Source organism: Phoenix dactylifera, chromosome 9 (assembly GCF_051530095.1).
Source record: "Phoenix dactylifera cultivar Ajwa chromosome 9, Ajwa_hap1_PhDact_Kaust_v1.1, whole genome shotgun sequence".
In the NCBI taxonomy this organism is placed as follows: Eukaryota; Viridiplantae; Streptophyta; class Magnoliopsida; order Arecales; family Arecaceae; genus Phoenix; species Phoenix dactylifera.
The window spans coordinates 22,166,320-22,181,281 of NC_143198.1; the positions used below are offsets into that span (position 1 = coordinate 22,166,320).

Sequence of the window (14,962 nt, forward strand, 5' to 3'; positions counted from 1 at the left end):
CATCCATGTATCCGTGGTCACCGCACACCGCGTATAAAGATAAAAAGTCCGCGTGAAACTTCCAAGCTAGACTTTATCCATCCCTCGTTATGGACAGATCCTCTCACCTACTAACCTTTATACAGCCCTGCGAAACACCGCAACAAATCCTCTCTCCGTACCCGAATCACGCTTTCATCATCGTTAACTCTTAAACGTACGGACCAGATCCTTCGAGACTCCACAGGTTGGATACCATAGGATATACCGGAAAAGATTCGCTTATCGATGGGAAGGCATTATCCTATTCTTAATCCTTTATTTATATTAACCGGGCCTCGATAACCAAAGTTTCTTAGTTTCGTGTACCGGCGGTGGCGCGATCCCCTAAGCGTTCGTCTAATGCCGAGAAACAACACGGCTGCGCCTCGGATCCGTTTCTCTTCAGTCAATAGTTCGTTCCTACCCCCAATATAATTACTATGCGAACGTCCATCAAACCATCATCCAACCTCAGATTATTTTTAACGTAACCACCAAGAAAACTTTGACGACTATCCTACTCATCCGCATGGGAAGTAATAAAGAATCGTCCATAACACGGTTTCGCCCACGCCGCTCCCATATCTAAATTCTAATTAAACTAGAGAAACGGAGTCAACCGTGCGTTTCTTCCAACGTTAATCTCCCCTGACGGTTCGTTTTACCAAAAAGCTTCAAGCGGAAAACGTAAGCATATGCCTTTTAACTCCGTCTCTCTCCCCTCGAACTCACTCACCGTTTTTTTACTAGCGTCCGTAAAAAAAAACCCTTAACGCGGGGAAAAGGGCGATACCAAACCCACTTAATCCTCTTTTTACTTTTTATTTTATATTTTATTTTGCTTTTTTTTACTCTTTTTCACTCTAATCCAGCAGGGGAGATGAAACCGCGAAAGATTAGGGAATAGGGAGGTGAGGAAAATAACGGAAAACAAAGTGAGAAAGACGCAAACGGCGAGTCATTGTTTCATTATCTGATTACAAGCGATCCCTTCTTCCTTTCTCTCTCCTCTCTTCTCCTCTCATCGAATTATAAATAACCTCGCCTTTCCAATCGCTTCTTTTTCTGCTACCGGAGACGCGATAATTGATCTTTGTTCTTCCTTTGTTTGGCTTTTCGATCGATTTGTTTTTTGAGAAATTCATCCAGAAAGCTTCGATTTTTATCATTTGGATTCTTTTTTGGTGTTGGAATCCGTTTTCGATTGAAAGATTTTGTTTTGTTTTGATCGTGCGTTGTTTCTAGGGGTTTGGGAAGAGATTTTGAAGGGTGAGCTTCTGATGGAGAACTTGATCACCTAGAGGAAGGATTTGGGCTGTTTCTTCTTTGATAAGGTCGAAAGAAACAGCCTGGGTTATGATCGGAGGCCACCGGATTGTTGAAGCTAGGATTCTGTTTAGTTCTCGGCTTCTTTCTCTCGGCTTCTCGGAGGGGTTCGGGGGTGGGGGATGAGGAACGATGTACAGAGGCCTCAGGGAGGTGCTGTGCCGAGGAACGGACGGGGCAACAGCGGCTTCTTCTCTCTCCGCTCGCTGTCAAACTACATAAGGGTTGTCTCCTCGGGAGCCTCGACGGTCGCATCCACCGTCCGATCGGCAGGGGCGTCTGTTGCATCCTCCATTGCGGACCGTGATGATGCCGGACTTGATCAGGTACTCGAGGCGGTTCCTTCTCTTTAAAAATTTAAGGTTTCCCTTTTTGATTGACTCTATTTATCTGAAATTTAAAGAATTTCCTTTTTCTCTACGTGTGGCTTTATTGCATATTAAATGAGTTTGCAGAAGGGAATCACCTTGATGGCATACTTTGTTTTATACGTAAATCTTGACGGAGAAATTATTACTAGAATGATTAAGACTGCCTTGTTAATGGGCTGAGTTGGTATACTACGAGCAATGGATGACTGCATGCATGAGCCAGATTTTTATTCGTAGTAGTTGGATTAAATTTTGGTGAGTGGATAAATATCTATAACTTTTTCATGGAAAATAATAAACATTTGGCCAGACATCATATCTTGTGAGAATTTTAAGGATATCACAGGTTTTGCTGTGTCTGTTTCGCAACTTTGAATTTATTCTTCTTTTTTTTTTTTTTTAGTTATCCTTGTTTTATGCGGTTATGTCAATTCTTGTGCTTGTCATCGGGTGCAATTGTCATGACACTTGATTTTTGTAAAGATTAGTTGATTTCCAGCCACTAGAGAAGCATGTACAGAAATACATATACAATTTATATAAGAACACAGTGAATAAACAATTTAACTTTCCAGGATCATGAACTGCAAAATGTTCGATTGCAAAACGTGAACAGGGCTTTTAGTGATGAAACCTCCAAAATTAATTGTGCGGATTGTTTGAAACTCATTGAGAAAATATGTGGACATTATGTTATTGAAGTCATAATCTTTTACTTTGTTGTCCTGTTGATTTAATAGTGTGGGTATACTCGAAAGCAATCATTTGTAACAAAAGCTAATATTCATGATTTTGTTGTGAGCCACCTGGCAAAAGCATGAAGTGAAATTTCTCCAATTTTCTTATGTTCATTTTTTATTTTCTTCATGAAACTTCCTTATGTTTTGTCCTAGAGTGCTTTGTAGCATGTAAACTTAAGATTTACTTTAGTATTAACAAGTGACTCAAAGATAAATATTAAGAAACTTTACAAGACTAAATTGCAATGTAGCAATCTGAAAAAAATTCTTGTGAACTGTACAATAAAATTTTTTAAAATAATTACCAAGAATACATGTCAGATACATTTCCAAGTTGGATATGCGTTAGAGCTTGGATACTAAGCTTCTTTTTCCAGATTTTACATATAGATGGATAATTTGATTCTTCCAATAATCAGTTCAATCCATCATAATAATGTTGAAATTGATTTTTCCTTTTCAAGGATTAGTCTAGGATATATATATATATATATATATATATATATATAGAGAGAGAGAGAGAGAGAGAGAGAGAGAGAGAGAGAGAGAGAGCTAAATTTGCAAAATATCCTTTTTCTTGTATCTCTTAACAAAGTAGAAGGTTTGAAAAACACATATAGTGAATGAACTTAACAAATAATATATATTCTAATATTTTTATATGATATTGAAAAATAAATATAAAATGCAATTAAATTTAGTTTTTTCTATATATCCTGGTATCTTCGTTTTTCCCTCTTGCCAAGTCAGACACTTGGACACTTGTCCAAGTCCAATTCTTGAATCCATGTCCATGCAACACTGCTTGTGTTTTACTTAAGCTTGATGTCTGTTTCATGGATTTCATCAGCATTCTTTTTATTATATCAGTCCCTCATGATCTTAGAATTTATAAATTAGTCCATCTCATTGACATAGTTACCCATGTATACTTAATCAAATATAATAAGGTTTTGCTTTGTGTATTTGAAACATTATATGGACCTATGAGCTACCAAAGCATCTGATCTTTGCTTGCACAAACATGAGTATACTATAGTATGTGCATCGGGTGTTGAAAACATCAGTTACCAGCATAGTCTACTGTACCACCCTATACCACCTAGTATGAGGCATACCGCACCATACCAAATGGAAATCGGTACGAAACTTAAGTTTGAATCAATACAGATCTTATACTGTCCTGTATTGAAGTGTACCACTCCGTTTAGAGGCATACCGAGGTGTGTACCAACCCATACTGAGACGTACCAAGATAAAAAAAATAAAAAAAAATAGTTAAAAGGTTGTTTCAGTACGGGATGTATATCATATAGATCGTACTATACCGAACGATAAGGTACCAATACGGTACATGAAACCGTTAAGGTACCGGTATGGTATACGAAATCGATAAGGTACCGGTACGGTACATGGAACCGATAAGATACCGATATGATGCACAATACAGAGATTGCGGATATTGGTTACTATCAATCCAAAAATCTAGGTACCACATATATCTATTGGTTACTTTCCTATTAGAGTATTGGTTCGTCTGGTATGGGTACGCCTCGGTACACCTCTCATACTGCATACTGATTCGGTACCAGTATAGTACAATGGTGTGTACCGATCGGTATGGCAAGCTTTTGTAAACTATGCACTAATATTACTGAAAACTCTGTTGAATTAGCTAATGGCCGGAGAGATGAATGAACCTGGCAATAGTTGTTCCATTTCAATATTTGCCGTAACTAATACTTGGCGCTGAGCAGTTTGAGGGAAGAAATGACAAATATCTCACTTGTAGAATTAATGTTCAATGCTAGACCCTAATAATTTTTGGTATTTTTTAAACAATCAATGAAGTTTATTCTCTTAGCTTTTAAAGACATCATTTTGTGATGATTTTCTGTTTTTTTTAATGCAGGAAAAATCTTATTTATGTGTACTTTCTTAGCTTTGTAATTTAGGTTTACTAAACTATCAGAAACATTTTCTTCAAATTTTGTTTATGTGTATTTTGAATTAGTCCCTTACATTTGAAAGGTACAACACTATTTCATCCACATTTTTATTAACAATTTTTGACATTGGTGAAAAGGTGCACTGGGCTGGATTTGACCAATTAGAATGTGAGGGTGACGTCCTGCAGCAGGTTCTGTTGCTGGCTTATAAGTCTGGTTTTCAGGTTTGGGATGTTGAGCAGGCAGATGATGTAAGACAGCTAGCATCCAGACATGATGGTCCTGTTTCAGTTTTGCAAATGCAAAAGAAGCCAATTTCAACAAAGGGAACTGAAGATAAATTCGCAGATGTTCGTCCCTTACTGGTTGTTGCTGGAAATGGACCATTTTCTGGAAATGGAAACAATGCTGATGGATTTGCTTCTTCTTGCAATGGGAGTGCTGGTGGTTGCCAGGAGCTGGGAAATGACAATCCATTACCAACATTTGTCCACTTTTATTCATTAAGGATGCATAATTATGTGCATGTCTTGAAGTTCAGGACTGCTATCTACTCAGTAAGATGCAGTCCTCGAGTTGTTGCCATTTCACAAGCCTCCCAGGTACACATTACAGTTTGAATGACTTTTCCTTTTTGACAAAGTAACATATGCAAAAATATAGTATTAAGAAAGGAAATTGTGCTTCAGATACATTGTTTTGATGCTGCAACCCTGGAGAGAGAATATACTATTCTTACTTACCCTATAGTTTCTGGAATTCCTGGCTGTGGAGGTATAGGCTATGGACCTCTTGCTGTGGGTCCTAGGTGGTTGGCCTATAGTGGAAGTCCAGTCGCAGTTTCAAATACTGGCCGTGTCAGCCCGCAACACCTGAGTCCTACTACAGGTGTGTCAACATCTCCTTCAAATGGAAGTCTGGTGGCACACTATGCAAAAGAATCAAGTAAGCAACTTGCTGCTGGCATAGTGACACTTGGAGATATGGGATATAAGAAGCTGTCCAAGTACTGCTTGGAACTTCTGCCTGATAGCAATGGTTCAGTTAGACACGGGAGCTCTGGCCCAAAAATTAATGGTACCATTAATGGGCATTTGTCAGACACAGGATATGCTGGAACGGTATGCAATTTTCGGCTGAAGTTTCTGAATCTTCTGTTTTCTCTTTGATTCTCGACATTCTGTTCTATTTCTTGCTTCCTCCAAGTTCAGCAAAAGAATTGTAAATTATGTAGTACTTGATATATACCTTATTTCCTTGAACAGAAGATTCTCTATCTAACAGATATGATTTTGTCTTAATTTCTCACAGCTTAAGTCTATATAGTTATTGTTCTGCATTGTGATGGCTGGATTTTCTTAACATCTGCAGGTCATTGTTCGAGATATTGTTTCTAAATCAGTTGTGGTTCAGTTTAAAGCACATAGAAGTCCTATTTCTGCATTATGCTTTGATCCTAGTGGGACATTATTAGTGACAGCTTCTATTCATGGTCACAACATCAATATTTTCCGCATAATGCCTTCTCTATGTGGAAGTTCATCTGGATCTGATGCAAATGGGTCATACATTCATCTTTACAGGTTGCAACGTGGCATCACAAATGCGGTAGATATGCATACCATTTGTTTTGTATTTTCCTTGAAATATGCCTGCTGACTTCTAATTAGAATTTCTATTTGTTGCGTACGTCAGGTTATACAGGACATAAGTTTCAGTGATGACAGCCAATGGATAATGATCAGTTCCTCAAGAGGAACTAGTCATTTATTTGCAATATCTCCTTTTGAAGGGACTACAAACCTTCAGTTCAGTGAGAGTAATTTTACAAGTATCAGTTGTGGAACTGATTTAGCAACTAAGGCAGCAGTTCATTGGCCACATAGCTCATCTTCAATAAAGCATAACCAGCAGAGGCCTTTTGCATCTCGCCCCCCTGTCACATTATCAGTTGCAAGCAGAATAAGGAACGGGAGCAATGGATGGAAAGGTGCTGTCGCTGGTGCTGCTGCAGCTGCCACAGGCAGAGTCAGTCCCCTTTCTGGGGCTATTGCTTCAGCTTTCCATAACTGCAAGGGTTCTGGTCTTTATTCTGATAACAGCTCATTAAGGACAAAATATTACTTGCTTGTTTTCTCTCCTTCTGGCTCTATTATACAGTATATGCTGCGTCAGTCCAGTGGAGGGGATTCTGGCATTGATCTGTCAGGGTTAAGCACTGTTTCTCATGGATCATCACCAGAAACTGATGCAAAGTTAGTGGTTGAGGCACTTCAGAAGTGGGATGTTTGTCACAAGCGGGGCAGGAGAGATCGAAGTGACAATGTTGATATATATGGTGATCATGGAAATGGAGAAAGCACTAAACTTCTCCAGAAAGGCACAAAGAAGGTAACTAGTATCTATCCTGCTGAAAGTGCTACAGATATGAAAGTAAAACTCAGTGCAGTAGAAAATCATCACTTGTATATATCTGAGGCTGAGTTGCAGATGCACGCAGACCATGTTCCATTATGGGCGAAGTCTGAGGTACTTGCATAACTTTTTTATTGCAGCATGCTTTGTTCTTTTGATGGATTTTGATCTTTAGACAAGAATCTCCTTTTCCTTTGTTTCATTAGTTCAGTTTTATTTTCCAGATACGCTTTCAAGTGATGATGGATGAAAATATTAAAGCAGACAATAGTAATATGTTGTCTGGGGAAATTGAGATAGAAAGGATCCCAACCCGCACAATTGAATCTAGGTCAAACGATCTTATACCAGTTTTTGACCATATCCAAACATGCAGATTCCGGCAATCAAGGTACACTCTGGCCCTATAGAGTATCCTTGTTCTTACTTGTCATGAATTATGTTTGATGCCCTCTTATATTTTATCTGTGTTGTTTTCCGTCCCATTTACAATTATTTATGTTTTTTGCACCATAGGAGCTGGAAAAAACTGTTTGTTTGAAAGAACCTTATTTGAATTTAAACATTGAGAAATGGCTATAACACATTCTGTTTTGAAGGACTGAGCTCGGATATGTGTCAACTGCATAGTAGGATGTTTATAAGCAACTGGAAAAACCAATTTTGTTATATGTTTATGTTCTTTGTAATTTATACTTGCTGAAATTTTGTGTCTTTTTTGAACTCTATAAATTGGTGCATTTTTCTAGCTGAAGAGACTGTTGAAGAGAGGTTTGCTGCAGTACCAGAAAATAGGTTGTCACATCAGGAACCTACCATTAGTTTTGTGGGTGAAGTTTCCACAATTAAAAAGCAACTCTCCAAAGTTTGCTGAGACTTGGAAGGAGTTTGGAGGGAAATTAAAGAATGCATGACTTAATGTTAGTACATTCCGTGAGGCACAAAATATAAGTCAAAGCCAAAATTTAAACATAATGTTGATATAAGTGCCTCACAACACTTTCATCCCCTCACCGAGGGGAGTAATTTGGCTTATGATATTTTTCAAGTAGATTTGTAAGAGCTTGTGCTTTGTTGAATACTAACTCTTGACACATTAGGAAAATCTCAAACTAGCTTGCATTCTGTGTAGAGTATGCTTCCATGTATGAGACTTGACTTATTTACAGTTAACTTGAGGAACACGTATTAGTTAAAATGCAGTCATGCAATAACCTTTAACAAGTAGCAATATTTAGATATTCTTATAAAACTCATATTTATGTCATGTGAATATTGAGCTTTTTTTTGCATGTGTTTTCAATTGTCAATCAAATACCTCATTTTTGGCTATTCTTTAAGTTCCTTCCGTTTTGCTAGTTTCTCATGGCATGTGATATGAGCAATTTCTTCTCTATTAAATAGGGAAATTAGCCAACTCTTATAATCCCAAGGTCATATATAAATTATATGCTGCTTACCTCTATGGAGATTGCGAGAGAGCAGAGCGTACCGCCCTGCCATAGTCGCGAGGATCTTTATAGTCGCGAGGACCTAAGAAATACCTTGATGTTGATTTGATACATGCATTTTTTTTTTTAAATTACTTTGTTACATGTTTAGACTAGTTAATGTAGTGCTATCATTATTTCATTATTTGCCTTAAATATGATTTTTCTTTTAAGAACACTTAACCATTGATGATATGGTTTGCATTATAGATAGCCGCACTGGTGCGTACTGCCCTGTAGTGGGCATCCTGTACATTGCTAGTACTAAATTGAGACTCTGTACATGCAAAACGAGTCTCGGTACGTCGAACTGACCCCTATACTGGGCATATTGATACAGTACCAGCGTGGTACCAATATGGGATCCAGTACCAAGACGGCGAACCTTAGTTTGACCCCTATCCTTTAAAAAGAAAAAGAATGCTTGTGGAGTGGTTGAGCGTTGAAGGTAGTGGTTCAGTGTTGAAAGTAGTGGTGTCGTTATTGTGGCAAAAGAACTCTTGTGGACAGTCCCGGTCAAGGCCTTTGTTTTCTTCTTATGTGAAATTTTGGACTTTGCCGGTAGATGAAGAGTAGACCAAAGGCTCTTTATTCTTTTCAAGTGACAGGTTTTGGTTTGCCATCTTTCTGCTACATGTATCAAAACATTAGGACTTCTCCAGTAACAATATGATTATAGAAACTTTGTTATCTTGGGGAGTTGTGGAATATGATGTCCGGCATGGTGGGGTGGGTTTTGTGGATGGAGATGGTAAACATTTGCAACCACCAGGATATTATTGAGGAAGTGGTGGGGTGGGTTTCTATTTTGCTTCTTGAAGGAGAAGTCCCTATATGTTATTTGTAGTTAAGCATGAACGAACCTAAAAGCCCAATTTCATTTGAGTACGTATGTTTTAGTTTTGCTGGTAGATACTTCGGGAATCTTGGACCTACCAACGCCAATGAGGTAGGGAGAGATGATGATATTGGGAAACATTATGAAAATACTCAGGTTTACTAAGCAACTTCATTTGAGTACGTGTTTTGTTTTGCTGGTAGATACTTCAGGGATCTTGGACCTACTAACACCACTGATGTAGGGAGAGATGACGGTGATGTTAGGTAACATTATGGGAGTGCTCAGGTTTACTAAGCATCTTTATTTGATGAAATAAGAGAGGTACTTAGTGGTGCTTCCGCCCTTTTTTTCCCCTCTTTTTCTGTCATAGTTTCCAGTATGAGATGGACTGAACTGTGATAGAAACTAGCCACTTCATTGCTAATTTTTATATTATATTGTCCTTTGCTTCTTATGTTACATATAGTAGGTTAATGTATTAATTAATATAACTATATAGAAGTCCATATTCTTAATTTATGAGAACCCCAACGTTAGCTTCTGAGCACACTTTTATGGATACTGTAGTTCCACCCTTATGGCAATGTTTCAAATTTCACTCTCATGATTTATTGTCTAACCTGAATGGTTCTCTTTTATCCATCATAGTGTTAACGGAAATGATACTAAATTATCTTTTTGTGGCCTTTGATGAGACCGTCAGGTTACACATCTGAAGTTAATATTTTCAGTTATGAGGCTCTCATTACCAATGCTCCCAGTTGTTTGCTTTTCTTTTTCTATATATGTGTTTGTTATAGTATAGAGTTCCTTTTTGCTGGTTTTGCAAAATTGCTTTCGATCATAAAGGTTGTGTTGTTCTTTGTTCCATTTTTCTGTGGAATGTTTGATTTTTACATCTTGAAACCCTTAATTTTTCTTTCTTGTCTTTGTTAATGTTGATCGGCACCAGTATATGTATATTACTAGTTACAAACTTCTATCCTGCTTCTTGAGCATTTTTTCCCCTTTTCTGTCCTTTATTTAGGGTAAATTCTTTTGATATGAACAGAAATAGCCCACTGCTGCGCCAAAAATCTGGACCGGCAGAAGGAGGAGTGCTCTCATGCAGAAGCAGCTGTTGTTTGCCGGACTGTATGTCTGAAAATACTGCAGTGACTGAGCTTCCCAATGCCATTGACAAGAATGGTCGGAATCAATCCTCAGAAGAATTTAAGGAGGGCTTGGTAAATAACCATATGGATAGCTCAAACATGAAAACTCAACTTGACTTTGTAAATTATAGTGAGGGCCTGAAGATGGAGGTTCAGTTTGAGTCTGTAGATAACAAAGAGAACCTGAAGACCGAAACCCACTTCGAGGATTATGATAATGACATTGACTAAGGTAAACATTGTGTCTTTGTCTTAACATTTTTCTGGTTTGAAATCATTTGTAGCTTGCCTGTAGCAGGTTGGTACAACTAATTATGGAAAACAAAGAGCATACTGTATCCATTTGATGTTCAAATTGCGGTCAATTCTCAACAGATTTTTAAAATGTTTTTTCTTTTTACTCCATCTATGAACTGTCAAGTCAAAAGTTTCATGGGCTATATTTAACTTGCATGTGATGCGACGGCTATGATTCTTTTTCCAGTCTTTAGATTAACTGCTTTTCTTGCGAATTCTTAGGTGGTTCTTCGCTGCAAGTCCTTCCTAACTAGTGTAATGTTGATTCCCTAGTTCAGGGGTAGGTGAGGTCATTGTAGAGATTTTATAGCCTTACTTTGCATCCATCTTACCTCCATGAGTTGTATTAGCAATGCTCGTGACTTACTTTATTCCCTTAGTGTGGTTGAGGAGATACCCAGGTGGCAGTCATCTCTCATAGTTACTCTCTTGTTGTTTAGTGTTTGCTGGCCAAACCGTGATGTCTTTTTTCTTTTTAGTTTGGAAAAAAAATCTAGGCTTTTTGTGCTCTTGCACCATTGGTAAGTTTTACAACTTTTGACTCTCACAGCAGGAGGTCCTTCTTATGCTATTTTTTTCTTGATCTTCCAAACTTTGAGATTCAGATTTTAGTTGCCATTTTCCCGAGTTTCTTTAATTAATGTGATCCGTTGCTTGCTTCTTCTGTGATTTGTGGTTCATACATCTATCTGTTAGTTGTACTTGGCACCCTGATGAACCTCACAGAAACACTTCTTAACTTGGTCGAGTTGTCTCTTATTTTCTTTGCTGTGGCCCTTTTTGCTTAGTATTTGTTCTCTGTGTTTAATGTTTATAGCAGACTATTTTTCTTTTTTTTTGGAACATTGATGGTTGGTTCTGGTGTATCGACTTGTTTCAGCATATCTATTATGCATAATGTGGTCTATTATATATGATGTGGCACCAATTAGTTTTCCTTAAAATAATAGAGGGGTTATTTCCCTCAGCCTCTGACTTGAGAGAGTCAATAATTTTGGTTTTGTCAAACCCTGAAAAAGTATGAACTCAAAGCCAATATAAGCTTTTGTTTCTGCTATAAATGTTGAAACACACGTGTAACAGTAATTAAATGGTTCTCTCTGCACCAAAGGAACCTTTCTCTTAATTTTAGTTTTGTTTAAGCAATAGATTTCTGCCCTCATCTTTTTTCTGGGTTACACGAAAATCACAAAACTAATATTGCCATCTTTATGATGATCTTTAATATAATTGTTACCAGTTAATGTGGATCATCAATGTGTATTTTGGTGATTGAACATCAATTGTCTCAAATTATAGTGCCTTTCTATAATGTGAATGTTCTGATTTAGATTGGTTCCTAATTCTGGGTTGTGTTCAACAGGTCAGTGGGTAGAGAGGCTTATGGAATGCTTAGATCTTTCTCAGGTGTGTAGCAGCTATTCTTTTATCTACCCTGAGATATTAACTTGTGTTTATACATACATACATATGTACATACATGTGGCAATGTAAAGCAAAGTAAGAGGGGTCCAACTGTGAAGCGGAAGCACTTGACTTTGCGAAGTTGGGGATTCAATTTCTGCCAAACATTTGTAAATGATGCAATTTCTTGATTACATTTCCAATAAGCATCTGTAATGTGTAAATAATGACAATGGACATAATATGTGTTTCAGTATCTATAAGAATATATACTGATGCATGTTGTGATTGAAGGGTTACCAAGGTTTTCGATATTAGGATTATGGGTTGAAGAGTTGTTTGGTACAGGGTCTCGTCTAGTGCTTGTCATCACCACATTGTTTGTCCATGATTTTTAAACCATGTTTTCGATAAGTTGTTTGGGTGCTTAACAAATCACTATGTTGTGTCAACAATTTCAAGTCTTTGATTAGGGTGATTGGTGAAGTTATTAACATGTCGAATGATTACAACATGCTCTGTTGAAGAGGTTTCTTTGTTGGAGCAATATATGACTTGATCTCTAATCGCTTCAATATCCATATCGACTTGATCTGGGCGGCAATAAAGGTGCCAGCAGGTTCGAGTCCTGGGCTGGAGGTGAGGAATTGCTCTAGCCTTTTTGTTTTTCTTTTGTTCTTCAGAGAAAAAAATTGCTTGCGTTTGATTAGGCTGTTTGGCTACTCAAGTTCCCACCTCTGTGATACTTCTTACTGATGGGAAATGGTATAAATAGTGGGAGGAATGGTGAGAATGTCTCATCAAAATTGTTATTGATTATTAAAAAAATTATAGTGATCAAAATTGTAATAAATTGTAATAAAAGTTGTTATTGATTATTATAATGATTATAACGATCAAGGATAGCATGGATGGGAAAATTTTAGAGGGTATCATGGATGGGAAGTTATAAGTTGGGGTAGGAGCCGTGCGGCCCAAGTTGTGTGATGCAAGCCCTCATCGGAATTATTGTTGATTATTACAGTTATTCATTTTATTTGTTTTTCTATTTTTAGTGTTAAAAATTATTGAAATAATGACTTTTATTATAATTTTCATACAAAATAATGTATAATAACCAATGTTGTATTTTCCTTAATTTTTTATTAAATAAAATAGTTTTATTTTTTGGTTTGTTAGAATGGTTTTGGCTTGCCCTCAGTTGCGTTCTCTTCCAACTCTCATAGAGTGCAATCGAGTTGATAAATTTGAAATATTTGATCTTCAACCACAATTTAAGATTGTAAAAAAAAATACAATACTGAAAATTGGCATGATTCAACTCGAAGATTATTTGAGCCGCTAAATCTGAACTCGATTAGAGCATTAGTTGTAATTAAAAAAATATAGTTAAATAAAATGTACTATTATATTTTAAGATATTAATTAATAATATATTATAAAAATATATAATATTATTAATATATATATATAGTCGGCTGGGTTCTGGTTAAGCATTTGGCTAGGTTCTGGTTAAGCATTTGGCTATTCAAACTTAGCTCGAAAAATATGTATGGTCGGCTATAACTTCGATCTTAGCCAAGTCCAAACCCGAGCAGCTCGCAAGCAGTTTGGCTCGGTTGCACCCGTGGAGATCAATAACCCCACCCTCTCCTTCTTTCTCCATGTCCGATCGATCCGTCCGCACTCTCCATCTCCCCGGAGCCCACGGCAAGTGGCTTACCGACTGGTGCCCCGCCGTCGCCCTTTCAAACCCTGTCACCCGCGCCAAAATCCGTCTCCCGTCCGTCACTCTCTCCCACGTCGTCGCTTTCCGCCCCTCGAGATCCGGCAGGGAATACATAATTCGCGAAGAAGGTGGGCCGGCCCATGATTCGGAAGCATCAAGAAGGTCTTCCGGTCCTCAGATCCTGTTGACACGGCGGTGCTCGCTATCCTCCATAATTTTGCCGATTCGGCATTTTATCGAGCAGGCGGCGGTGTGTCTCGGGCCTTCCTTCCTCAACATGCCTTCCTCCTCCTGTGCAGTCAGCGAGATCAAATTCTACAGGGGGAAGTTCTAAGCCGTAGAGTATTCTGGAAAACTTGTGATATGTGATCTTAGCTGCGCTGCATCAGAAACTAGACTAATCCCCTTTCGTTTTACGAAAAATGTATAACTTGGTGGACTCAATGTCCGGGGAGCTTTTGTTGACAGTACGACATTACCGAAACGGCATGATGCGCATTTTGAGATAGCGAGGTTCAGAGTTTACAGATTGGATTTGGACAAGCAACCATCAAAGGAATTGGAAGTAAGAAGCTTGGGTGATGATAAATTGTTTCTGCGAGAAAATAATAACCTTTTTTTTCTGCGGGCAAAACATTTTCCACAGTGCAGAGGAAATTGCATCTACTTTGTCGATTAGGATTTCTTGGACGACAATAGCGTTTTGGGTGGCATCCGCAATGGGATCTTATGGAGAGCTCCAGTGGATGGCGACCAACTTAGGTACATTCCCATTATTACGGTGCTCCTTGGCAATATGGTTTGTGCCCAGCCTTTGCTCGTGGGTATCACTGGAGGTAAGATTTTTTTTTTTTTTAAATTTTTTTTACTAAGGCAGGTAATTCATAATGCGCCCAATAAAATTAAAAAATAGAATATTACAGAGCTTCCGAGGCAACTCTCCACAAGGTACTATCGGTATGGCTAACCACATAGGCGGCCACCCAATCTCCAGCTCTGTTGGCTTTTCTAAATACATGCTTAGCCTGTATGGTCCCTCTATCTCGCATTATCATCCAGTTATCTCGAAGCAAAAGATGGTCATAATTAGTAGCCCTCAGACATCTCTGCATCCAACTGATGATCGTACACGAGTCATCCTCCAAGATGACTGAACTAGCTAGTAGCACTTACCGAGCATGTCGAAGACCCGCCTAGATGGCCCTCAGCTCTGCATAAGAGACCA

The 14,962-nt window shown here is 38.1% G+C and overlaps 1 protein-coding gene across 3 annotated transcripts; it reads left to right on the forward strand.

The window, feature by feature from the left end:
- The first annotated feature begins 821 nt into the window (after positions 1–821).
- Positions 822–12,353, forward strand: LOC103714838 (autophagy-related protein 18f-like). Of its 3 annotated transcripts, none has more exons than XM_008802266.6 (8): positions 822–1,673; positions 4,545–5,009; positions 5,097–5,528; positions 5,779–6,015; positions 6,103–6,936; positions 7,047–7,213; positions 10,205–10,539; positions 11,968–12,353. In XM_008802266.6, exons 1-7 carry the CDS (start codon positions 1,470–1,472, stop codon positions 10,536–10,538), a joined length of 2,673 nt encoding a protein of 890 aa, XP_008800488.4. In that variant the 5' UTR covers positions 822–1,469; the 3' UTR covers position 10,539; positions 11,968–12,353. The 3 variants fall into 3 exon arrangements, with proteins under 3 accessions (XP_008800488.4, XP_088560543.2, XP_088560547.2); XM_088704417.2 differs by having other exon boundaries at positions 920–1,673; positions 10,181–10,539; XM_088704421.2 differs by lacking the exon at positions 10,205–10,539 and having other exon boundaries at positions 920–1,673; positions 11,968–12,266.
- Positions 12,354–14,962: the final 2,609 nt, after the last annotated feature.